At 37.4% G+C, this 27,737-nt stretch overlaps 1 protein-coding gene across 6 annotated transcripts in view; it reads left to right on the forward strand.

Annotated features, from left to right (window-relative positions):
- vap (RAS p21 protein activator vap) overlaps window positions 1-27,737 on the forward strand; it is a 689,463-nt gene that overhangs the window by 437,180 nt on the left and 224,546 nt on the right. For all 6 annotated transcript variants that reach the window (XM_090406565.1, XM_090406568.1, XM_090406566.1 and 3 more), the window contains exon 16: window positions 2,867-3,026. In XM_090406565.1, coding sequence (XP_090262691.1) covers window positions 2,867-3,026 — 160 coding nt within the window. The remainder of the gene's footprint in view (window positions 1-2,866; window positions 3,027-27,737) is intronic.

Genomic DNA, 27,737 nt, shown 5'->3' on the forward strand with positions numbered 1-27,737 from the left:
TTATTGAGGTCTCGTCAGTGGGAGCCAGACCCAGAAGTGGTGATACCAAGGTGGAAGCAATGGAAAAGTCATATTTACATATACGAGTTGCCAAAAGGTGTCTCACCTTATTATTAAATTACTCTGGATTTAGAGAAAGATATTGGAAGTTTTTTCCCACTTGGTTAGACTATAATAAATTTAGTTTAATCCTTTATCCAAGTGTAAGCAAACAAAGTTTGCATCTGAAGTATCTTCAGGAGAGATGAAAGCTTGGTCCACCTTTGCCACGAGTTGCCTCAGTCCTGAAGATACTTCAGGTACAAACTTTGTTTGCTTACCCTTGGGTAAAGGATTAAACTAAATTTATTATAGTCTAACCAAGTGGAAGGACCTTCCAACATCTCTCTCTCTCTCTCTAAATCCAGAGAAATTTAATAATAAGGTGAGACACCTTTTGGCAACTCGTATAGGTAAATATGACTTCTCCATTGCTTCCACCTTGTTATCTCCACTTGGGTCTGGCTCCCACTGACGAGACCTTAATAAAGGTTGAAACCCGTCTGGATAGTGGCCCTTCCCTTAATGCATAGCATTATACATGTCCGCAAGGAGATATGCTTTGCATTATGGGAGATACTAAGACAAGGAGTGATGAGCGCTTGGTCCACTTTTACCACAAGTTGCCTCAGTCCTGAAGATACTTCAGGTGCAAACTTTGTTTGCTTACACTTGGATAAAGGATTAAACTGAATTTTATTATAGACTTGATTAAACAAAAGTATGAGTTCTTGGCAAAGTATAATACTGAAATCCTAATATAAAATGTTCTAAAATTACCATTAAGGTACCGGGGGCAAATAAGGCCCGGTGTTTAATAAAGCCTGTTTAAAAAAAAAATCACATTTACGGTAAGTTGCACCGATTTGGTTTCTTACACACACACACACACACAGAAGACGCAATAAGCAATGGCAAATCAGTGGTGCCATATTATCTAGCGACTGTGTTGTGTCAGTTTGACCTAGACCTTTGTGGGAGGTGGTTGTGTCTTCCCGTTTAATAATATTACACTGCAATAATTCGTAAGTTTTAATCAAAAATATTGTTCTTTTCGCATTGTTTTTATATTTAAGTTGTTCTTGCAATATTCAGTTTTATGATAAAAAATGTTTTAATTGATTTGAATTCATATTTTACATGAAAATAGATGTGATCTAATCTAGTTCACGGCAGTTAATAAGGCCCAGTAAATTTGTTGATGGGCCTTATTAAACTGCTATAATTTATGATTTTATTTTTTGGTGATTGCATATAATAGTTATTTTATTGCTAAAGGCCTCTGAAAATGTCAGAAGTTAAGAAGAAACGGAGTCTTTGAACTGATGAAAGACTAGAAGCAGCTATGAAAGCTGTGCAAAGAGGACAACTATCACAACGTGCAGCATCAGAACGCTATGGAGTATCTAGAAGAACATTGAGGAACCATTTAAAGATAGAGAAGACGACAAAAAGATTAGGAAGAAATACTGTGCTAACAAGAGAAGAACTTGGTAGAAAGAATAGTAAAGTTTGCTTCAACTGGCATCCCTTTAACTCAAAGCTATATCTAGGCAAACTTTTATATTTTGTGAACAAAATGAAATTAGAAATAATTTCAATAAAGAAAGTGGCCTCGCAAGAAAAGATTGGTTGAAGTTATTTTTAAAGAAAAATCCAACAATTTCTAAACGTAAAGCTCAATTTTTGAATCCTGCTCGAGCTGTAAGAACATGTCCTAATCCTCCATCTTGTGATTCAGATAACTCTGATGATGAGATTCCATTGGCAAATCTAAAAATAAAGAACTCTGTGAAGTCATTGTTTCAGGAGTTAATGCCAAATTATGCAGTTGTAAAGGCAACACCACAAAGAATAGCGTTAAATTATAAGTGCCAGAGAGTGACCAAAGATCTTTTCAAAGAAAAGGATAGTAAGAAAGAGAAGGCTGCCACTAAAAAACAGGAAGAACCAAAAAAAAATAATAAATAAAGGAACAGAGTGTCAAAAGATGGGTGGTATTGCCATGGATGCAGAGAAGAAAAGGTTGCTGATATGAGGCAATGCACACGGTGTTTTAAATGGTACCATGAAGAGTGTGTTGGTTTCACCAAAGAAGAATGTGGCATATTTGTATGCTCTTATGACTGTTCTTAAGCTAATAATTATGATTAAAATTAATAATAATTAAAAATAATTGTTATATTCTTTTTTAAATATTTAATTTTGTTCAATGGCTTTATTAAACTACTATAGTTTAATAAGGCCCACACAAGGTGTTTTTAAAGACTTGGTTAAAATATAAATTACTGCAAGAATTGTTCTTATTTGTGTTTTTTTTAATTAATGATAATACAAACTTTAATATGAAGACTGTTGTTTCAATTAATCTAAACAATTGTCTAACTTATTCAAATTTTAAATAAGGTGGGCCTTGTTTGCCTCAGGTACCTTATATAAAGAATTCTAAATCCTTATTTAGATGGATTACCAGTACAAAAAATATAGTGTATAATGTGTATTTTTTTTAAAAATACACATTATACACTATATTTTACATTATACACTATACACATTATAAAATACACATACGGTTGACTCTTGATATAGCGAACCTGTAGGGATCACAGGAATAGTTTGTTATAATGGAAGGTTTGCTATAATGAATATTTATCCTTGCATTGTGCCCATAAGGCTTCAGTCTGGACCTTTCAGTAGATTATTGTAATGAGTGAGCATGTTATAGTTGCTTATGCTGCAGTAAGAATTCACTGTTTTTATTTGTGTATTTAACAATAAACTTTGCATTTCTAAATGTACTGAATACAGTTTCTGCTATTATTTTTAGCTTATAATGGAGGAAGAATTAGAAGTTGTTAGTATACTAGCAGATCTCTGTCACCGTGACCGAACACCTTTAGCTCATGCAGTTTTACGTGTGTTTAGGTTTGAAAGGAAGGAGGCTATGCTTCTGAAGACAATGAATGATCGTGAAATACAGAAAGAAGGTAACTATCTTATCTTTTTAAAATCATAAATGCAACATGTTTCAAATTAAAGATAAAACCATACGTCATTCCATGTATCTTGCCATTGTTTTTGTGTTATCATAAACAAAAACATATATGTAATAAATAGAAAAACATTTATTTCAAAACTACATTAAATAAGAATAGTTTTTCATTTGATTAATTTTAATGGTATAGATGAGAACACAGACTGGTAAGAAAATAACTATTCATTAACTTATTGCTGATATTTCGCTGGTATTCTATCCAGCATCTTCAGAGCACAAAACAGTTTGTCACAGTACGCGAGACAACCACAATCTGGTATAACAATGGGACTAGTTTGAACAATTGTAACTTGCAACACAAAGACTAAAGTCCTAATTAGGTGCCATCTATGTTGGGAAAAAAAAAAAAAAACAGAGAGAGAAAGCAGATATTAATTTGCTCTTAAGATGACTGTCTCCCAAATCTTTGGCAAATTTATACAGCCATACTTGTTGAGGTTTGGAGTATGTTTCAAGGCTTCTGTTAATTCCAGGAACAACCTCTCTGACTTATAAAAGCTTCTGTGCAGCACTTTTGTTTTTTTCCAGTCGATCCTGTGTGCAAATGTATCTAAAGTATGATCTTCTAGACCTGACTTGCCATAGCGATAGTGCTGGATATATTTTTTATGTTCACTGAGGCGAATGTCCACAGTTCTCCTGTCTGTTCATAGTAGGCTTGATGACATGAAAAGGGCACTTCATAGACTCCTGGATGTGATCAAGGAGAGATTCTATCCTTGGGTGAACAGTTGAGAGTTGCCAATTTCACATACAGTTTAAATATGGTGCATAGTTGGTGTTTATTAAGCACTCTAGATATCTTTTCAGATGTGCGTTTAATGTATGCAATTGTGACAGTTTTGTTGGAGTCTTCTGTGGTAGACAGTAACGGGGGGGGATTTCTGAGGAGCATTTAGTATTTTGTCTATCTTGTGAGGATTACTGCCATTGGCCAAGAAGGTGTGATGTGAGTGAGTTCAGCAGTGAGAGCAGTGTCCTTGGAAATAAATTGCTCTAGCTCTGTGGGTTACTGTTTTTAGATGACCATATTGTTGAGATGGGTGATGGTGTGATTATTTGTGTAAATACCTCCCTGTATGTATGGGTGGGTTTTCTAGAAAACTCACCCACACGTACAGGGAGGTATTTACACAAACAATCACACCGTCACCCATCTCAACAATATGGTATTCTAAAAACACTTAACCCACAGAGCTAGAACGAATTGTTTCCAAGGATAGAATCTCTCCTTTATCATATCCAGGAATCTATGAAGTGCCCTGTTCTTCAAGCCTACTATGAACAGACAGAAAGAACTGTGGATCAGTGAACATAAAAAAAATATCCAGCACTATCGCTATGGCAAGTTAGGTCTAGCAGACCATGCCTTTAGATACATGCACATAGGATCGATTGGAAAAAAACAAAAGTGCTGCACAGAAGCTTTTATAAGTGAGAGAGGTTGTTCCTGGAATCAACAGAAGCCTTGAAATATCCAAACATCAACAAGTATGGCTGTATAAATTTGCCAAAGATTTGGGAGACAGTCATCTTAAGACCCAATTAATACCTGCTTTCTCTCTCTCTCTCTCTCTTTTTTTTTTTTTTCCCAATATAGATGGCACCTAATTAGGACTTTAGTCTTTGTGTTGCAAGTTACAATTGTTCAAACTAATCCCGTTGTTATTATACCGGATTGTGGTTGTCTCGTATACTGTGACAAACTGTTTTTGTGCTCTGAAGATGCTGGATAGAATACCAGCAAAATATCAGCAATAAGTTAATAAATAGTTATTTTCATATCAGTCTGTGTTCTCATCTATACCGTTAAAATCAATCAATGTACGACGAACACATAAGCCTTCAAACATAGTTTTTCAGTACTCTTATTCTACTTTTTTTGCTCTTTTTTCTGATCCTAGAACTTAAAATTTATTTTGAGTTCTAGGAACAGATTATAGCTTTTACATATAATTATAGCTTTTACATGCATTACCCTGATTGTGTAATCACATCAGCAGGAACAAGACAAGTGTCATTATCTGTTGTATGTTTCATTATTTATATATATGTGTGCAGTGGCGCACTCAGGATTTAATCTTGGAAGGGGGCCGAGCACTCAAGATTTAATATTGGGGGGGGGGGGGAGTTGAGAAGACTATTTGAGAATACACACTACACATTGAATATGACATATGACTGATTATCTGCAGTGATTGCCAATACATGATACCCGTGATCTCCTCTAGTCCTGCTCGGGCAAACGAAGTAGCGCCCGGTCTGCCCAAACACTACTTCGTTCGCCTTGCATTCACAGCGGCCGTTATTCCAAGAGCTACAGGGTATTCCCACCTTATGTGACCACTAATTCATAAGTAGTATAGAAATAGAAGATACGACACAGCGTAAATAAAAAAATGAATTTTAATTAGGAAAAGGTTTTTAGAAATTTTTCAAGTGTATTTTTCCTTTTTCTTTTGGAGGAGGGCCATGGTCCCTTGCTCCCCCCTTCCTGGATGCGCCACTGTATGTGTGTTTTGTGAAAGCATTATGTCAAGCATATTTTAGCAGACAATAGATGAAACTGATTATATTGAGTGATAAAAAAAGTTCTTAAATAGATATAAATGTTGTGGAAAGTTATAAAACTTATTAGTTTAAATTAAAAATGTTATGATGAAAAATAATGGATTCATTGTAAAACCTGTAGCTGTAATTTTCTGTTTTGTATTTTATTTTAAATTAACCCTTAACTGTTATCACCTGTGTAGGAATATGTCTCAAAAAATAGAAAATGCATTGATGCAATCCACTTGTAACTGTGAATGAAAAGACTACCCTATATCTTGTTCAATTTTATTTTTACATTGCTCTGTAATTGTTTTGAATTGATTGCATTTCAAGACAAATGACCCACTATTTATCTATTTATCAAGTCAGGTCTAGCAAGTGTAAAGCATTTATTTTTTATTGTGTATTTATTATTTATTTGATGATGATTGCAACCATTTGCTTAGCCCACTGTAGTCTAAAAACTAACTGAAACATCTACCATCCATCTTTTAAATTTTTACAAATATAAGCATGAATGGATTATACAAGTAGCCAAGTCATGAAGTTACTTCATGACTTGGCTAATCTTCACATCAGTTACCTTGGTATCCCACAATGCTAGGCAATAAGGGAAGGGCCACCCAGATGTAAGTCGTAAAGTTACTTCATGTGCAAACTTTGTTTGCTTACACTTGCATAAAGGATGAAACCAAGAATATAATTTATTGGCATCTGTAATTTATAGTATAACATGTGAAAAAACTTTCAACATGTGTCTTTTATCTAGAATATTTTAGTAATAAAGCATGACACCATTTGACTAGTCGTATATGCAAATATGACTTCTGCATTACTTCAGCCTTGGTATCACTTCTGGATCTGGCACTCGCTGATGAGACTTGAGTGAAGGTCAGAACTGGAGTGACAGTAATGTTATCTACTGCATCTCCACTCAGTCTATTCTTACAAGATAAATTTATATTCATTTCTCATATTCAAGGCAAACTAGGTATGATTAATAATAAAAAATTTAAAAAAAGTAGCTGTGGCATATATGCTTTAAATCATGGTGAATTTGATTCCTTCCCATTCCTTCAGGAGTTAATTTCTGCTCATGAAGTCAGTTTGGATACATTGCAAAATATGAAGCAACATCTGAAAAGCTTGCAAAATTGTCTTTGTAAGTATTTCACTGATCCTAATGGCAGATTTGAATGGATAAGAAACCCTTTCATAATCAGTCTTCAAGCATTGCCAAATAATTTCTCAGATTCAGAGTTAGAAAAACTCTTGGAACTGGTTTCGAATGGATTAAAAGTACATACGAACAGACCACATTAATATCATTCTGTTTGAGAGTTCATTCTGAATATCAAGCCCTGTCGAACAAAGTAGTGATGTGCCTTCTTCCTTACTCATCCTTGTACATGTGAAGTTTATATACTCTGCACTTGTTAATATTATTATTATTATTATTATTATTATTATTATTCCTGATACCTCCAAGGAGTCCGAAGACTCATCGCGGGAGGACATCTTCAACTGTCTTTACACCTTACCTCTACTACGAATCAACGCCATCTACCGCCCACCTCCAACACCACCACAACTAGTAATTTTTGTCTGTAAATTGCCTTACTGATGCAGAACAACATTTTAGTAATGCCATATTACTCCTTTATCCATGGGTTCGTTATCTGCAGTCAATCCCAGTCTGAAAATATGAAATGGAAAATTCCAGAAATAAACAATTTATAATTACATAGGCAAAGTTGATACTAGATCCAACATTATTTCCAAGCCGGATGTTTGTAAAAACTATGAAAGTTTTATAAGTTGACATGAGAGCTTAGGAGAATACAATGCTCGGCATCCCTGAGTTGCCTTAGCTACTTAATTTGAGGTGATTCGGGGATGGAAAGGATTGTATTCTCAGCCTTATAGCTCTTTCTTTTACTAATAAACAATTTATAAGTTTTAAATAAATGCTGTTCTGAGTAACGTGATGAAATCTCGCACCATCCCACCCGGCATGTGAATCGCCCCTTTGACCAGTATATCCATGTTATACCGTATATGCTACCCACCCATTAGCCATTTAGTAGGCATCCAAAAATATTAAATAGAAAATTCCAGAAATAAACAATTCATAAGTTTTAAATTGCACGCCATTCTGAGTAGTTCTTGGTTATCAGATCAACTGTCACTGTATCACAGTGTTTGAGTAACCCTGTTAATGATGTAATGATGACCTCAAAGCGCAAAAGTAGTGATTTCACTTAAAAGAGAAGCCATAATGTGCTACCTTTTAAGTGAAAAGCTGAAAGTTCTCGCCTTCGTAAAATAATAGATAAATAATAAAAAATAAACGTATGCTGAGGTTGCTAAGATTCCATTCACATCAAGATAACTTTTATTACAGTATTTTGTTATAATTGTTCTGTTTATTATTAGTTAGTGTTGTTAATCTCTTACTGTGCCTAATTTATAAATTAAACTTTATCATAGGTATGTGTGTATAGGAAAAAAACATAGTATAAAGTATAAATAGTGTTCTGTACTATCAATGGGGGGGGGGGATCTCAGAACATATTCCCACGGATAACAGGAGACTACTGTAATACAAATATTTCTGTGGTTTAGAAAATCTTCATTTAATTTCCAGTATTGAGACCACATGTTTCTAAACATAAAACAGATTTATTAAAATAAACAGTATAAGCCAACAAGTTTCATAAGTTCGGTCTTACATCATCAGGGCTGCAAAACTTGTATAAAAGACTAGAAAAAAATTAATTATACATAGCAGATGTTATCAGAACTTCCAAACTAGTACATACAGAATAAAGTGACCAGAAAAAAAAAGTTGTATTAAATATTATGCGTGCATTGCAACAGTGCTAGTTGTTGCTATCATATTCTGTGGCATGGTGCATGTCATGTGTGAAGTCTGCAGTTAGATTTTTGATGAAAGCAGACTAAACTTGGTGTAGAATTAGACCTTGGATTTTATTACACTGTGTGGAGATTCAGACCATTTCTGAGGCTTCTTTAAATTTTCTTGAAAAACAATTATGATCAATATTTTCATTTCTGGACAAACTACTAGTGGCCTGTGTTTGTCGGGTGGAAGGCTAATCCTGATTTGTGTAGTCTTTTCTCAACATCTTTTATGTGTCAGACGTGTGTATCTCTCCTGACCATCACATTCTGTCCTACATAGCAAATGCCACAAGAGCAGTGGATTTTGTAAACTCCTAGTTTATTCATTAGAAGATGTGGAGGGTTGTTGAATGTAAGAACTTCAAAATCTTATACATTATTAAAAAAAAACCACTTTAATGTTGTATCCACAAAGCAACATTGCAACTTTATAATATTCTCAATGTAAGATGAAATGATTGAATTTTTCAATTCTTTATTTAAAGGAGCTGTTGGATGCATATCATATCAAGAATTTTGTTAATTCGTTTTTCGTTCATTCATATGTGAGTGTATGCCTTAGGTAGTGCAGTTTTTCTGACATATTGGATATATTGAAAGCTCCATTACATAAGATTTTAATCATTCTTATCTTTTGTAATGGGTGGTAGTGTGAAGCATCATATAAAAATATTCTAGTTGCAATTTTCAGTACACTGAAATGATCAATCCTTTTTCTTCATTTACATTGAGAAGGATATCAAGGAACATTAATTTTTTGTTAGCTTCCAGTTCAAGAGTCATTTTATGTTTGGGTGCAAGCTGTTCAGATAATTTTTAAATTGAGTTATGTCATCTGTTGTTCCTGAAAAAAAAATATGTCAATGTAACATAACCTTCTTTTTTTTTATTTTTTTTTATGATATTTTTTATATCATTCTTTTCCATACAGAGATTTGCCAGGGCTGGTGATAGTGGGAGCCATGGCAAGTCCTTCTGTTTGTTTTAATGACTTAATCAAAAAGTTGCTTAATGAGCCAGTAGAATTGATAGAATCTCTACCATCAAAACATCCTTTAGTCCTAAGAATTTATGGAGGACCAAAAATCCATAAATAGGATGTTCTGTTATGTCCTGTTGTAGATAGGAGAGATTCCCTGACTTCAAACTTGCTGAAGTATCTGCCAAACCTAGAAGCTCCACACATGGGAAGGTTGAAATCATATGTACAGAATAGCTTATATTTCATTGAAAGGGTAAAGATTTAAATATAAGCCCTTCGAATATTCTAGCTAGTTTAGATGTTATCGGTTCTGTTCACCATATTTCTAAAGATAACATAGTAGAATTGTGTAGAAGTTATAAAGTTATGTTGATCATAATTGTTTTACAAGAAAGTTTAAAGAATCTTCAGAAATGGTCCAAGCCTCCCCCTCCCGCCCCCAAGTATAATAAAATCCAAGGTTTAATCCCACACCAAATTTTGGTCAGCTTTCATCTAGCACCTGCAGACCTCGAATTTGACACGTCATGATGCAGAACATGATAGCAACAATTAGCATTGTTCCAGTGCATATATAGTGATTAATACAATGTTTCTTTCTGGTCACTTTTTTTGTATGTACTAGTTTTGAAGTTCTGATGACATATGCTATATATAATAAATTTTGTCTAGTCTTTTATACAAGTTTTGTAGACCTGATGATGTAAGTCTGATGACTTACAAAAGTTATTGGGTTATACTGTTTATTTTAATAAACCTATTTTATGTTTAGAAACAATTTGTCTCAATACTGAAAATTAAATGAATTTTTGTATTAAACTTGCAAATGTTGAACATAACATGTCTGCCCTTCCATATGGCCAGAATGGTGAGGTATGAAACAATCAGTTTCATTCCTTGCATTAACTAATATATATATATATATATATATATATATATATATATATATATATATATATATATATTTAAAAATGAACTATATTTAAAGCATTAGTGAAGTCAATCACTGAAGCCAGGTGATTCAGCCTGTCTCGCAATAGGCATTCCACTTCATCCCACAGGTGTTCACGGGAGGTTGAGATCAGGGCTCTGTGAGCCAGTTAAGTTGTTGCACCAACCTGTTGCTGTAATAGTTTGATGGAGGCCATTTCCTATAAAGAATTGTTTAGATTGTTACTATAGTCTCCATCATTAAAACTCCCTGTAATGAGACTAGAGGACTTGGTCTGAACTATGAAAAAGCCCCAGACTATGATACTTGTGTAGAGGCTTAAGTGCTGTGAGGACATTATGTTGGAGGTTTAATGGATTTTTTACAACACTCAGAAAGAATTAAATTAGAATTTAATACTCCTATATTTCGTCCTAGTCACTAGGACATCTACGGGGATTACAAAAACAATTAATGTAACATGCACACAAAAACTTACAATACTAAGCCCAACCACGTGGGTGACACTAAAGTCCTATCTAGGTGGAGCGCCCTCTATGGACGGTAGTAGGTGGCCTGGAATGTAAGGTGGGACCTCTGGTGATGAGTGTTTCCCAAATCTTCGGAAGCTTAATGCAACCGTATTTGTTAAGATTTGGTTGGTTTCTGAGAGCTGCTGCTGCTGCTTCTAAGAAAAGTCTCTCTTTCTTGAATTTGCTGTGGTGGAGCATGGTGGTTTTCTTCCATGATACTCTGTGGGTGGTGTCCAAAACATGGTCAGCCAAGCCTGAATGGCCATAGTTGTGTTTAACGATGTACGACTTGTGTTCCTCCAGGCGGATGGATGCTGATCTGCCTGTCTGTCCAAAGTACGCAAGCTTACAGGAACAGGGTACTTTGTAAACTCCAGGCAGAGAGAGAGGGGGGAGCTGATCTTTCGTAGAACGGATAAGGGTAGCAAGTTTGCGGTAGGGCTTATATGCTGTGTGTAGGTTATACTTTTTTAGTATCTTGGCTATTTTTTCCGAAGTGCCTCGGATGTAGGGTATGGTGATGGCATTTTAAATTCTTGTTGATGAGAGGGATGGGGAATGGGGGAGGAATTAATTATTTTTTTGATACTGTGTTCACTGTAGCCATTGGAGAGGAAAGTTCTGTGTATGTGGTTAAGCTCAGTAGTGAGGGCAGTTCCACTGGAACAAAGATTGTGGGCTCTCTTGGTAAGGGTTTTAATGATGCCATATTGTTGTGAGGGGTGGTGGTGGGAGAGTTTGTGAATGTATCTGCCTGTGTGTGTGGGTTTTCTGTATACAGTGTAGGCAAGTGTATCATTGGGCAGGCACGTGACTAAGGTGTCTAGGAAGGGTAAACAATTGTTCTTTTCCTTTTCCATAGTAAACTGGATTCTTGGATGTAGGCTATTGAGATGACAGAGGAAGGAGTCTAAAGTGTCTGGGCCATGAGGCCAAATGGAGAACACATCATCTACATATCTTAGCCAGATAGAAGGTTTGAGTGGGGCTGAGTCTATGGCTCGTTTTTCGAAATCTTCCATATAGAAATTGGCAAGGGGGGGGGGGGGTGAGAGGGGGGAACCCATGGCGGTTCCTTCTGTCTGCTTGTAGATTTTGTTATTCCAAGAGAAAAACCCAGAGTTGATGGCAAAGGAAAAGAGACCTAAGATGTCAGAGGGGGAAAACGTTTTCTAAGAGAGATAAAGCGTCAGTTAAGGGAATATTGGTAAACAAAGAGGAGATATCAAAGCTTACCAATATGTCTGTATTGTACAAGGTTAAATTTTCTGTGAGGGCTTTAAAGTGGGTCGAGTTTTTTATATAGGAAGCTGAATTTCCGGTGAGGGGGGACAGAGAGTTGGCCAGCTGTTTAGACAGTCTGTAACAAGGTGCATTGGTGGCATCTACTATAGGTCTGAGTGGGGAATTGGGTTTGTGGATTTTTGGTAAACCGTATATTCGGGGGGGACGGGAGCGAAAAGGTTTAAGTTTTTTCGTGACGTCAGGGGGCCAGGAGGTTACTTTTTTAAGTAAGATTTTTAATTTCTTAACTTGTGTTTTTGTGGGGTCGTGTTCTAGCGGGATGTAGGTAGCGCGATCGCGGAGGATAGTGTTCATTTTACGATTGTATTCGCTGGTATTAAGCACAACTGTGGCATTAGCCTTATCCACTCTGGTGATGACGATACTTTTTTCTTTGCGTAGTTTCTGGAGAGCCATGCGTTGGGCATAAGATAAGTTACTTTTTGGAGGTGAAGAGCGAGCGAGGATGTTGGCTACGTCGAGTCTGATGTTGTTGGCTACCTCCGACGGTAAGCGATCGATCCCCCGTTCGACGTTAACCATTACATCGAGCACCGGCACTTCTTTCGGGGCGACGGCAAAATTACGGCCGAGGCTAAGGGCGCTGACGGCGTCCTCGTTGAGCCTTTTGGAAGAGAGATTACTTACTGTCTGGAGCGGTTGAATTTGTGGTTGTGGTTTTTCTTTAACCAGGTTGCTGTATTTCTTGACGTGTTTGTTTTTTATTTTTTGAAATTCTCTCTATGCGAAAGTTTCCGAAATGTCAGAGAGAATCGACCAAAGTTCAGGGTTAAGAATGGTGGAGAGCTCTGTATGTAGGGAGCCAATGGCGGCGTTCGTCACTGCGAGGGCGGCACGAGTAGAGCCGATTTGCTCACGCAGTAATGCTAGGCTGGCACGTTTATATATACGGAGTGCTTTTTTGGAATGGAAATTGGTCTTCATTTTAACGCATTTCGGTATCGCTCTTGTATCCCGACATCTTTTTAAAAAGGCCAGCCTATTTAGTTGTCTAGATAGTCGTAGTTTTGACTTACCGTATTGCTTGCATTTACGTGCTAAATCTTCTCCATGGATGATTACAATTCTTGTGTAGAGGCTTAAGTGCTGTGAGGACATTATGTTGGAGGTTTAATGGATTTTTTACAACACTCAGAAAGAATTAAATTAGAATTTAATACTCCTATATTTCGTCCTAGTCACTAGGACATCTACGGGGATTACAAAAACAATTAATGTAACATGCACACAAAAACTTACAATACTAAGCCCAACCACGTGGGTGACACTAAAGTCCTATCTAGGTGGAGCGCCCTCTATGGGCGGTAGTAGGTTGCCTGGAATGTAAGGTGGGACCGCTGGTGATGAGTGTTTCCCAAATCTTCGATAGCTTAATGCAACCGTATTTGTTAAGATTTGGTTGGTTTCTGAGAGCTGCTGCTGCTTCTAAGAAAAGTCTCTTTCTTGAATTTGCTCTGGTTGAGCATGGTGGTTTTCTTCCATGATACTCTGTGGGTGGTGTCCAAAACATGGTCAGCCAAGCCTGAATGGCCATAGTTGTGTTTAACGATGTACGACTTGTGTTCCTCCAGGCGGATGGATGCTGATCTGCCTGTCTGTCCAAAGTACGCAAGCTTACAGGAACAGGGTACTTTGTAAACTCCAGGCAGAGAGAGAGAGGGGGGGGGGAGCTGATCTTTCGTAGAACGGATAAGGGTAGCAAGTTTGTGGTAGGGCTTATATGCTGTGTGTAGGTTATACTTTTTTAGTATCTTGGCTATTTTTTCCGAAGTGCCTCGGATGTAGGGTATGGTGATGGCATTTTTAAATTCTTGTTGATGAGAGGGACTCCCTACATACAGAGCTCTCCACCGTTCTTAACCCTGAACTTTGGTCGATTCTCTGTGACATTTCGGAAACTTCCGCACAGAGAGAATTTCAAAAAATAAAAAACAAACACGTCAAGAAATACAGCAACCTGGTTAAAGACAAACCACAACCACAAATTCAACTGCTCCAGACAGTAAGTAATCTCTCTTCCAAAAGGCTCAATGAGGATGCCGTCAGCGCCCTTAGCCTCGGCCGTAATTTTGCCGTCGCCCCGAAAGAAGTGCCGGTGCTCGATGTAATGGTTAACGTCGAACGGGGGATCGGTCGCTTACTGTCGGAGGTAGCCAACAACATCAGACTCGACGTAGCCAACATCCTCGCTTGCTCTTCACCTCCAAAAAGTAACTTATCTTATGCCCAACGCATGGCTCCAGAAACTACGCAAAGAAAAAAGTATCGTCATCACCAGAGTGGATAAGGGTAATGCCACAGTTGTGCTTAATACCAGCGAATGCAATCGTAAAATGAACACTATCCTCCGCGATCGCGCTACCTACATCCCGCTAGAACACGACCCCACAAAAACACAAGTTAAGAAATTAAAAATCTTACTTAAAAAAGTAACCTCCTGGCCCCCTGACGTCACGAAAAAACTTAAACCTTTTCGCTCCCGTCCCCCCCGAATATACGGTTTACCAAAAATCCACAAACCCAATTCCCCACTCAGACCTATAGTAGATGCCACCAATGCACCTTGTTACAGACTGTCTAAACAGCTGGCCAACTCTCTGTCCCCCCTCACCGGAAATTCAGCTTCCTATATAAAAAACTCGACCCACTTTAAAGCCCTCACAGAAAATTTAACCTTGTACAATACAGACATATTGGTAAGCTTTGATATCTCCTCTTTGTTTACCAATATTCCCTTAACTGACGCTTTATCTCTCTTAGAAAACGTTTTCCCCTCTGACATCTTAGGTCTCTTTTCCTTTGCCATCAACTCTGGGTTTTTCTCTTGGAATAACAAAATCTACAAGCAGACAGAAGGAACCGCCATGGGTTCCCCCCTCTCACCCCCCCCTTGCCAATTTCTATATGGAAGATTTCGAAAAACGAGCCATAGACTCAGCCCCACTCAAACCTTCTATCTGGCTAAGATATGTAGATGATGTGTTCTCCATTTGGCCTCATGGCCCAGACACTTTAGACTCCTTCCTCTGTCATCTCAATAGCCTACATCCAAGAATCCAGTTTACTATGGAAAAGGAAAAGAACAATTGTTTACCCTTCCTAGACACCTTAGTCACGTGCCTGCCCAATGATACACTTGCCTTCACTGTATACAGAAAACCCACACACACAGGCAGATACATTCACAAACTCTCCCACCACCACCCCTCACAACAATATGGCATCATTAAAACCCTTACCAAGAGAGCCCACAATCTTTGTTCCAGTGGAACTGCCCTCACTACTGAGCTTAACCACATACAGAACTTTCCTCTCCAATGGCTACAGTGAACACAGTATCAAAAAAATAATTAATTCCTCCCCCATTCCCCGTCCCTCTCAACAAGAATTTAAAAATGCCATCACCATACCCTACATCCGAGGCACTTCGGAAAAAATAGCCAAGATACTAAAAAAGTATAACCTACACACAGCATATAAGCCCTACCGCAAACTTGCTACCCTTATCCGTTCTACGAAAGATCAGCTCCCCCTCTCTCTCTCTGCCTGGAGTTTACAAAGTACCCTGTTCCTGTAAGCTTGCGTACTTTGGACAGACAGGCAGATCAGCATCCATCCGCCTGGAGGAACACAAGTCGTACATCGTTAAACACAACTATGGCCATTCAGGCTTGGCTGACCATGTTTTGGACACCACCCACAGAGTATCATGGAAGAAAACCACCATGTTCAACCAGAGCAAATTCAAGAAAGAGACTTTTCTTAGAAGCAGCAGCAGCTCTCAGAAACCAACCAAATCTTAACAAATACGGTTGCATTAAGCTATCGAAGATTTGGGAAACACTCATCACCAGCGGTCCCACCTTACATTCCAGGCAACCTACTACCGCCCATAGAGGGCGCTCCACCTAGATAGGACTTTAGTGTCACCCACGTGGTTGGGCTTAGTATTGTAAGTTTTTGTGTGCATGTTACATTAATTGTTTTTGTAATCCCCGTAGATGTCCTAGTGACTAGGACGAAATATAGGAGTATTAAATTCTAATTTAATTCTTTCTGAGTGTTGTAAAAAATCCATTAAACCTCCAACATAACAGACTATGATATATATCCTTCATCAAGGCTTCATAGTTGGCACAACACATACAGGCAAGTAGCATTCTCCTGGCATCTGCCAAACCCAGACTGATCTGTCACACAGTCAGATGGGGAAGCGAGATTTATCACTCCAGAGTCCAGTGGTGGCAAGCTTTATGCCACACTATCTTACATTTGGCATTGCCCTTTCTTCAGCTCCCAGTGAACAGTTGTAGTGATGGCATTGCTTGCAGAGACATTTATTAACTCAATAGTAGATGTTTCAACTGAGGGTAGGTTTTTGTGCCACACACACTTCATCACTTTGGCAGTCCTGCTTTGTGATTTTGTGTGTCCTACCAGGTTCCATTTTGCTGTTGTTGCTCACAGGTATTTCCACTTCACAATAACATCACTTGCACACTCAAGTGCATAAAAACAGCATCACCTTACTTCACAGTTTTTAGTAATTAAATGGTCATTTTCATTGGTTTATCACTAAATATTTTGTTGTATTGCATCATCTATCATTCAGACGGGTTTCTGTATAATGTAATAGTTGCTGCTATTGCGTGAGATTTTTTATGCTGAGATCGCTATGACTAGTTATGGGAAGTGAACACCTTGCAGAAAAAGTGTGATTCAAGCTCTGAATAGAGAAGGCTGTTCCTCTCATGAAATAGCTAAAAGTGTGTCCTGTAGTCAATCTACTGTGGTACTGCTGCTGTCAAAAGTAAAGGAAACTGGATCTGTTGAAAGGAATAGGGGGAACAGGAGGAAAGCCACTGTGTGAAGAAAACCACCATGCCAAAACGAGTTCTAGAGAAGCTCTGCATCCAAAATCGCCATACGTCATCCAGAAAATGAGACTGGGAAGAACAAACGGCAATTGTCACATGCTCTGTAACTGTCAGGAGAAGACTCATTTGACAAGGTCTGATAGCTAGGCACCCAAAAAAATTGTTAACCAAAAAAAAAATCTAATTATATTGGTATGGTAAAGAGTAATTTTTTTCCGATGAGAAAAAGTTTAACCTGTAGGGTGCCAACGGCAGACAGACAGTTCGAAGACGATTAGGGGGGAAAATACAGCCTTGACTATCTGGAGTCAATAGTCAAATTCTCTGCCAATCAGATTATCTGGGGCTGCATTTCGTATAATGGTGTTCATTGCTTGCATTTCACAAAAGGTTCTGGGAATGCACAAGTGTACCAAAAAAGTTTAGAACAAGAATTACTGCCTTCTATCAGAGACAACGTTATCGTAATGATGAACTGCATCTTTCAGGATGACTCTGCCCCCTTCTCATAGGTCAAAAAATGCAATTAATGCTATTAACCCTAAAACTTACTATGCAAATTGAGTTTAGTACTCTAAAAGCTTCAGTTTTTGTTGCAGGTTAATAAGTGGCTCAATGAACACTTGCTTCGGTGACTACTGTGGCCAGGAAACTGCTCAATGGGGTTGAGAATTTGTGGTACAAATTCTCAACCCCATTGAGAATTTGTGGTACAAAATGGAGTGGAGACTGAAGAAGAAACCAAAAGTGCTTCAAGAAGCCATTATAAGGTTAATGAGCCCTGAATTGACAATTGCCATCAGGAAATTGATTTTGTCAATACCCTTCTAATGCCAAGCTGTAAAAAAGGTAAGAGGAGGAACCACAAAGTAGTAAACAGCAAAAAGTGAATTTTTAGCTTTGATATTTTGTTTCCAGTGAAAATATCACTCCATTTTGAAATATTTGCAAATTTTTCAAGTTTGTTGTCATTTCCTAATTATGTCACATCACATCTTGTACTAAAAAGAGCCAAATATTAATCGGAAATAAAAATGTTATATTACCTTCCTCATTATTTATGACAATTATTGTTATTACCCCTTTTCAAATAGGCATTCAAATTTAATTACCAAAAAAAAAAAAAAATGGTTACAGCATTTGATGTAGTTTCTATGAACATAGAACATGAACAGCATGCATTTGATCGGAGCAGCTGCAGCAGGGCAGAAATTTCCCAAACCAACTTGTTGCAAATCTGTCATCCTATGATAATGTCATAACAAAAGTCACTGAGCTCTTCAATACCTCTAAACCCAATTTGTCAGTACTGAATGATTGTCTAAGAAGGTTGCAAGACTATGTTCTTCCTTATATAGATGTATGAGTTATGGCTGTGATGTGTAGAGCCATATACACTACTTCAAAACAGTGTCCTGATATTTTTGATCAGTTAGCGTTTCAGGTAGTGTCGAAACTGTCTTATGGTGATTTGAGTATTTTATTACATATTTTGACTTTGACTTTTACAAAGTCAAAATATGTAATAAAATAAAAAAAGTTAAATTCTTTGTTAGTCAGAAAATAGCAGCCATCACTTGCATAGCATGGTCTTTTGCTCCCTCCATACCATCAAGATAGAAAATAACATATACAAATGCAGTGGTGTAGCTAGGGGGGCAGGTCCACCCCGGACTGCACTTTGAACCTTACCCTATATGTCGTTTTGACTTTTTGTAGTATTTTTGGTGTGTATTGAGAAGGGTGGCAAACTCAGGGACTGCCCAGGGCGGCAAAAGCTCTAGTAATGCCACTCTACTAATGGGTATACACTTTGCTGCAACATTTGAGCAGGAGCCAAGTTTTGCTCCAGATCAGCAGCTTGCATCCAAAGTACACCTCTTGTACTTTATTGATCAGAGTATAGTGTATACTTTTTTTTTTTATTCATTTTTAATGTCATGCCATTTCCCTTGCAATGGTTCTAAACTAATCAATTATTAGTTTTCTTTGTTTTTACATAACATGCTTTGCAGAGTCATCCATGATCCTCTGTAGAATATCCCAAATGTTGGGATTTATGTAGATCGATAACTCTAATTTTAGTTATAAAACATTGTTTTAGGTAATTGCTAGATATCTGCAGGCCTCATGGATTTATTCTCTCAACATAGCTTTTTCCATACGGGCATAAATATGGAGCACTTTGGCTGAAGTTAACTTCCTTTTAAGCTTAATGCAGTTAGGTATCACGTTGTTGTCTCTACATCATTTAAGAAAGCCTAACCGATTAGATTAATTAACATGGAAATACGTATTTTTATCGCACCGTAGTGGCTGCATTGCCTATGGGTCAACTCTCCATGGATTATGGCATTTCTTTCTTTTAAGGTTTCATGGTGGTCAGCATTCATTATGAAGAATTTATGGAATTCATATACCACATTGAAAGAGGTCTAAAATCCTTCCCCTCCAATATAGCCGATAAAATACAGACAGAAACATCCAATATACTAAATTACAAACAGCTAAGTTGCAATTTAACCAAAGCAGAAAAATGAACCCTTAAATCTCTAAGAAATAACCACTACATCATTATTACTAAGGTGGACAAAGGTAATGCTACTATTGTTCTTAATAAGACAAGCATGCCTTGAAAAAATGTAACAATTGGATCCGACCACAACATGTACCGATTGGTTAATTACAATCCTACAAACTGCATCAAAAAGAAAACTACAGAATTAATCAAGTTAGTAATCACGTGGCGAGAGGAAACAATTAAAATACTGCAATATACCCATGCTCACAGAATATGTGGCCTGCCTAAAATATACAAATCAAAAAATCCACTATGACAATTGTTGAAGGAATTGATAGCCCCAATTATCACTTAGCCAAGAAACTAGTGGCTGCACTCAAAAATTTGGTAGGTCATACACAATACTTCATCAACAGAATTAAAAATATCACGCTCAACTAAAATATCTTAGTCAGCTTGGATGTAACTGCCTTTTTCACTGTCCCAATCAATGATACTATTCTTTCATAGTGAAGACTTTATGGAGACAAAAACACACGTATTGGAGTAATTACTTTACTTATAATTAAGAAAATAACACTCAATATTTTGACCTCTGTATTTCCTCAATAAAACTTTTTTTTTCATCATTTGTATATTATACTGATATGTATAAAAAGTTTATTTTATTTGTGAATTAATTTATATTTTTGTATATATTTTATTTAGTAATATTTTTGTTTTATTTTAATTTAATTTTTTTCTTTTAAACCAACAGAGGTCAGGCTAGGGTAAACAATTAACGGAGCATTTAGATTTATCTTACTTTTGTGTAGTGTCATGCAGCTTGTGTCCTGTGCATATGTATGTTTTCTTGATGATGACCTCAATACTATCTATCTATAGTTCACTGGCATCTACCGATGCCATATGGTCACTATTAATGGTAGGAGTAGTGTGTTGGCAGAATTGAAATCCAATTGCAAATCTATAATACATTTCGTACCATGGGTCGGCTAAGGATTTTTTCCCGTTCTTTTTTATCAATTTTATATATTTCTTTAAAATTTATTTTTACATAGTCCAGAAACCCTGCTCTAACAACCAAACATGGAACTTTTTCAACCACTTCAGACGTCCAAGTTAGTGTGAAGATGCTGATTGTGAATTGCTGAGTTTTTTTTTTTTTAATGTGTTGATTTTATGCAAAGAATTTGTGTGTAGAGGCTTAAGTGCTGTGAGGACATCATGTTGGAGGCTTAATGGATTTTTTACAACACTCAAAAAGAGTGTTGTAAAAAATCCATTAAGTATGTTGTAAAAAATTCACACAAATATCATACAATACTAATAAAAAATATTAGTATTGTATGATATTTGTGTGCATGTTACATTAATTGTTTTTGTAATCCCTGTAGATGTCCTAGTGACTAGGACGAAATATAGGAAGTATGAAATTCTATTTTAATTCTCTTTGAGTGTTGTAAAAAATCCATTAAGCCTCCAACATTTATGCAAAGAAAGTATCATCGAGTGTGATAAGACACTGTTCAGGGTTGTCCGTACACTTTCCAAGGTTTAGAAACTGTTTAACTGAGGTGAGGCGTGGAGGAATTGCTTGCTGAAGTTGCTCAGGAGTCTTATCACTATTTCACTAATCTTTTCACAATTGCATGCATTGACTGACAGCATAAGTCATACTGGAAGCTATTTTTCTTGTCTGTAATATCTTGCTAGCAGCTATGTCACTTCTGAGCTTTGGCTGACCTGTCAGAGTTAGTGAGATTTGTCACTCTTTGTTGATGCGTGGCTTTTTTGCCACCATGTTTGATTTATGCTGTAACTGGTAATTAGTTTACGGAATTACAACGCTTATAAAGTATATTAATTAAAGGTAACTTTAACTCTATCACCATCCCCTACATCCAGGGCACCTCTGAGAAAATAACCTATATCCTCAGAAAATATGACCTTACTTCTTGTTACAGACCATATAAAAAGTTGGCATCCCTTATCCGCTCTATCAAAGACTAACCACTTCCCCTAGACCTACCTGGTGTATACCAGGTCCCTTGCAGCTGCAAATTGTCCTACTTTGGCCAAACAGGCAGAACAACAAATATCACGATTTCAGAACACAAAGACTACATCCGGTTTCACCAGTACAGCCACTCTGGGCTGGCAGACCATGCCTTAGATACCCACCATAGAATTCGTTGGAAGAAAACAAAAATAATACACTGCAGCAAATTTAATAGGAAAGATTATTCAAGGAATCTTCAGCAGCTCTAAAAAACGTTCCTAACCTCAACAAATTTGGGTGCATGAAACTACCCCAAATTTGGGAGACTTACATTTTGAGAACTTCAGCCCAACTGCCAAGTCAACCAAATTAGCCCACCAGAGGGCACCATTAGGACTTTAGGAACAATATTAGTTTCTTGCTTTCTTCCTCATTTGCTTTTGTTAGTGCCTGCATGCACATACCATATCTTTATGTTCCTGAAGATGGCAACGTGACGTTGCCGAAATATAGAAGTTATTTATTAAAGTTACCTTTAATTAATATACTTTATATGTGTTGTTAATTCCGTAAACTAATTACCAGTTATGCTGTAAGTTGTGCACTAGTGTTTGTTTTGGCCATTATTAAAGTAGTATAAATCTTTCTGTTGGTAAACTCAGAGTACTTACAGTTGGTCTTGCTTCATTTCCTTTAGATCTGTTGTTGTTCTGTCATTTGGGATCATAAAATTGTGTAAAAATCACTCTAAATAGTGGTAAAATTAGAGAGCACAAATCCCAAGCAACATAATTCAGAATACTACACACCAGTATTGTCTTTGATCTGTATGTTCTATAGATCATACTGTACTGGTGCAGTACAACCATAGCTGTCCTTGCACCTTGAATAAACAAAAACACACAAAATGAATATGTGATTTGTATAAAGTTAGTAGCTGGATGGATGAAAAATATTATCTTGACAAAAAGGAAGACCTAGTTTTTTTTTATAGAGGCTGTGGAAGCTGTTTATATGATGTGTGTGGGGGTATATATGTCAGGAAAGGTTGGATGTAAATGTTGGCCTAAGGAGAAAGAGATCTGACCTGTCTGATGAATTGTGTATTACTGAGGGTAATGATATGAAACTTTTTTTTCTTTTTTTTTTTGAGAGAGAGAAAACAAGTCCTTTTCAGTGGCATTATAGGAGACCATGTGTTATCCTTGCTCCATAAAAGGATGGTATGGAGAGCAGTGTTTAAAGCACTCATTGTAACTGATCTTAAAGCTTGGAATCTCTCAAGTACAGCAAAGCTATGAATAGGATCAGTCCTTATTGAGAGTATGTCATTTATGTACATGAAACAGGATAAGTGATAGAATAGGACACTGAGGCACTCCTGCATTAGTGATGCTCGAAGAGAGAGGGAGAGATCCTTCCACCATAATATGCAGTGAATTATTAGACAAAGCTATCCAATTACAGATAATGCCTTGTAGACTAAAGGAAGGTACTTTACCAAGCAGGCCTTGATATAAAAATTAAAAAGCTCTGTAAATGTCAAACCTGATAGTACATTTCTCTGAACCTTTTCATACATTTCCGTGGTGGGTGTTGTAGGCTAAGAGGTTAGTCATGGATCTAAATTGGAAATAAATGCTAGTGATTGATTGCTGATTCACTGGTATGAATCTAGTACTGGAGAAGTTGACTGTTGATGACTTTCTTCATTAATTTGGAGAGAATAGAGGTGATGGTGATTTGTCATTAGTTTGATAGCAGCTTTTATCTTCTTGATCTTTAATATGTTAGATGTGTGTGTTTCTTCCAATACATTGGGATGTGTTCTAGCTAAGCATAGAAGATGATAAAGATAATATATGAAATGTGTTAGCTCTGGAGTACAATGTTTGAGTACAGTATTGGAGAGATGTCATCGAGACCAGAAAACTTTTTAGTGTCTAAGTTCTTTATTAGTTATCTGCTGTCTTTTTGCCAAAACAAAACACAAAACAGGAACCATATGGTGCACTTTTCTAGCATGGCAGGAGGTAATTTGCCTAGGTCATCTGTGCAGGAGAAGAATGATGCCAGAAGGTCAGCCATAATTTTAGGTGCTGTAACATTGGTGCTTTGAAAACACTACTGAAAATTATAAAAAATAGAATGTTTTCTCGAATTAAATGCCATATAAGTGAACAGGAAAAACGATTCATGCTAGATAAAAGTATAATTAATGCAATTTATGAAGTAAAAACTGTTCTTGAAAGATCAGTAGAAATTAATAATAACATATATCAATGCTTTATAGACTTTCAAAAAGCATTTGATATAGTAAACCATGAAAAGCTAATAGAATTATACTGGAAGCAGAAGACACAAATTATAAATAAAAATTAATGAAACAATATATATCAGAAGTGGAATGAGACAAGGGTGTATAATATCCCCTATACATTTCCATATATACAATGAAAGAATAATGAAAGAATATGAAGAAATTGAAATGGGAATAAATATAAATGGCCATAGAATTAACAGTATTAGATTTGCTGATGATTTGGTGTTTATAGCAAAATCAAAAACAGAGTTACAAAATTTGGTTGAAATACTAATCAAAAACCAGCCTGGTTGACTGAGTGGTTAGTGCATCTACGCTTCAGCCAAGAGGCTGTAGGTTCGAATCTCACCTAGGGCTGGGTTGTTTGTGATTGTTTTTGACCTTCACATATTTATTCATGCAAGAATATATATACACGCTCCCGTGATGGACTGGGTCACCATGGGAGAAGTAGACCCAACTCTCATGCAATGGGAGAGACCTTCACCCTGCAGTGGGAGAAAATACAGGCTGATCATCATCACTAATCAAAAAGAGTCAGAATAATGGCTTAGAATTAAATACAGCTAAAATAATATATAGTAATCCGTGTGTAGAGGCTTAGGTGCTGTGAGGACATCATGTTGGAGGCTTAATGGAATGTATACAGCACTCAGAAAGGATTAACATAGGTTTAATACTTCCTATATTTCATCCTAGTCACTAGGACAGCTTCGGGGATTACAAAAACAACTAATGTAACATGAACAAATATTGTACAATACTAAGCCCAACCATGTGGGTGACACTAAAGTCCTATCTAGGTGGAGCGCCCTCTAAGGGCGGTTGTAGGTGGCCTGGAATGTAAGGTGGGACCTCTGATGATGAGTGTTTCCCAAATCTTCCGAACCTTAATGCAACCGTATTTATTGAGATTTGGTTGATTTCTGAGTGCTGCTGCTTCTAAGAATAGTCTCTCTTTCTTGAATTTGCTGTGGTGGAGCATGGTGGTTTTCTTCCAAAAGACCCACAGGGTCTCTTGGAAGAAAACTTCCAAGACTTGGTCAGCCAAGCCTGACTGACCATAGTTGTATTTAGAGATGTAAGACTTGTGTTCCTCCAGGCAGATGGATGCTGATCTGCCTGTCTGTCCAAAGTACGCCAGCTTACAGGAACAGGGTACTTTGTAAACTCCAGGCAGAGAGAGAGTGAGAGGAGGGAGCTGATCTTTAGTAGAACGGATAAGGGTAGCAAGTTTGCGGTGGGGCTTATATGCTGTGTGTAGGTTGTACTTTTTTAGAATCTTGGCTATTTTTTCGGATGTGCCATGGATGTAGGGTTTGGTGATGGCATTTTTAAACTCTTGTTGACAAGAAGGATGGGGAATGGGGGAGAAACTGATTATTTTTTTGATACTGTGATCGCTGTCGCCATTGGAGAGGAAAGTGCTGTGTATATGGTTAAGCTCAGTAGTGAGGGCGGTTCTTGTGATTGTGTGCTCTCTTGGTAAGAGTTTTAATAATGCCATATTGTTGAGAGGGGTGGTGGTGGTGGGAGAGTTTGTGAATGTATCTACCTGTGTGTGTGGGGGGGTTTTCTGTATACAGTGAAGGCAAGTGTACCATTAGGCAGGCGTGTAACTAAGGTGTCTAGGAAGGGTAAACAATTGTTCTTTTCCTTTTCCGTAGTAAACTGGATTCTTGGATGTAGGCTGTTGAGATGACTGATGAAGGAGTCTAACGTGTCTGGGCCATGAGGCCAAATAGAGAACACATCATCTACATATCTTAGCCAGATAGCAGGTTTGAGTGGGGCTGCTCCCTCCTCTCTCTCTCTCTGCCTGAAGTTTACATAGTACTCTGTTCCTGTAAGCTGGCGTACTTTGGACAGACAGACAGATCAGCATCCATCCACCTGAAGGAACACAAGTCTTACATCTGTAAACACAATTATGATCAGTCAGGCTTGGCTGACCATGTCTTGGACACCACCCACAGGTTCTCTTGGAAGAAAACCATCGTGCTCCACCACAGCAAATTCAAGAAAGAGAGACTGTTCTTAGAAGCAGCAGCTCTCAGAAATCGACCAAATCTCAATAAATATGGTTGCATTAAGCTTCCGAAGATTTGGGAAACACTCATCACCAGAGGTCCCACCTTACATTCCAGGCCACTTACAACCGCCCTTAGAGGACGCTCCACCTAGATAGGACTTTAGTGTCACCCACGTGGTTGGGCTTAGTATTGTATAATATTTGTGTTCATGTTACATTAGTTGTTTTTGTAATCCCCGAAGATGTCCTAGTGACTAGGACGAAATATAGGAAGTATTAAACCTATGTTAATCCTTTCTTAGTGCTGTATACATTCCATTTAGCCTCCAACATGATATATATAGTAATAAGCAAAAAAACAGCAATAAAACATATATTTAATAGTATCAACAGAATTCATTCAAAATGTAAAAAGGCTTATAATTATTTAGGAGTAATCATTACAAAAGATGGAACAACAGTTATGGAGATAAAGCCATGAATTGCTAAAGCAGAAGAAGTAATTTGGAATATCATGTTGGAGAATTAATAGAATATTGATAGCACTAGGAAAGGATTAAAAATTAATTTTAATGCTTCCAACATTTTGTCTCAGTCACTGAGACATCTTCAGGAAGTACATGGGAGGGTATTTTCATAAGTTTCCAGCCTGAATAACTTTTAGAGGTGATAGTAAGAAAACAGCTCTGTGTCACTTTTCAGCATAATCTCCCTTTACTTCAACACACTTTTTACGTCTTTGAATTAACGTTTCTATGCCCTTGAAAAAAATAGCCTGTACTTCTGTCTGCAAAATTGCCTAAAACTGCATCTTTCACCTCTTTGTCATCTAAAAATTTTCTTCCTCAAAGGTCTTTCTTCAGTTTCAACAGTAGTCACTGTTGAAACTGAAGAAACTGGGTGCTAGATCTCGGCTATAGGGTGTGTGTTAAATCTCCTGAAAGCCACAGTCCTTCACTGCAGCCTTCGCAACAATGGTCATATGGATTGGAGAATTGGCACGAAGCAAGAGAACACCATGACTCAGCATTCCTCGTCTCTTCTCCTTTATGGCATCGTGCATTTTGTGCAGGAGTGAAGCATAACATTCTGCATTCACAGTGGTATTCCTTTCCTTGAAGTCAATTAAGAGAATTCCCTGGCAGTCACAAAAGATTGTTGCCATGATCTTCTTAGTGAACTGAGTGACCTTTGTTTTTCTTGGCAGTGCTTTGTCTGGTATACCCTACTCCGTGGATTCCCTTTTGGAAAGACGATCATAATGAAGAACCATGGTTTCATCCCTAGTGACAATGGATTCCAGAACTTCTCTCTGATTTCCTGGGCAAAGCTCTAAAAACTTGTGGGAACAGGTCACACAATGCTATTTCTGAATTGAAGAGAAAAGTTGCGGCACCCACGTTGCACTGACTTTCATCATGTGAAGCTTCTCACAAATGATGTGAAAGACAGTTATTACAGAAACCCTCAATCTTGCTGAGATTTCTTTGAGCTTCAGCTGTCTGTCATTGAGCAGTGCCTCCTCACCAAGAGATACATTTTTCCTCGGTCATCACTTCCACATGCCGACAATCACGAGGATCATCTTCAATGCTCTCCCCTCCTAGGCGAAACTGTTTGGCCCATTCCATCATAGTAGAATATGAAGAAGAAGCTTCC

The sequence above is a fragment of the Typopeltis vanoorti genome, chromosome 16, assembly GCF_054136105.1.
Source record: "Typopeltis vanoorti isolate ZY-2024b chromosome 16, IOZ_Tvanoo_1.0, whole genome shotgun sequence".
Classification (NCBI taxonomy): Eukaryota; Metazoa; Arthropoda; class Arachnida; order Uropygi; family Thelyphonidae; genus Typopeltis; species Typopeltis vanoorti.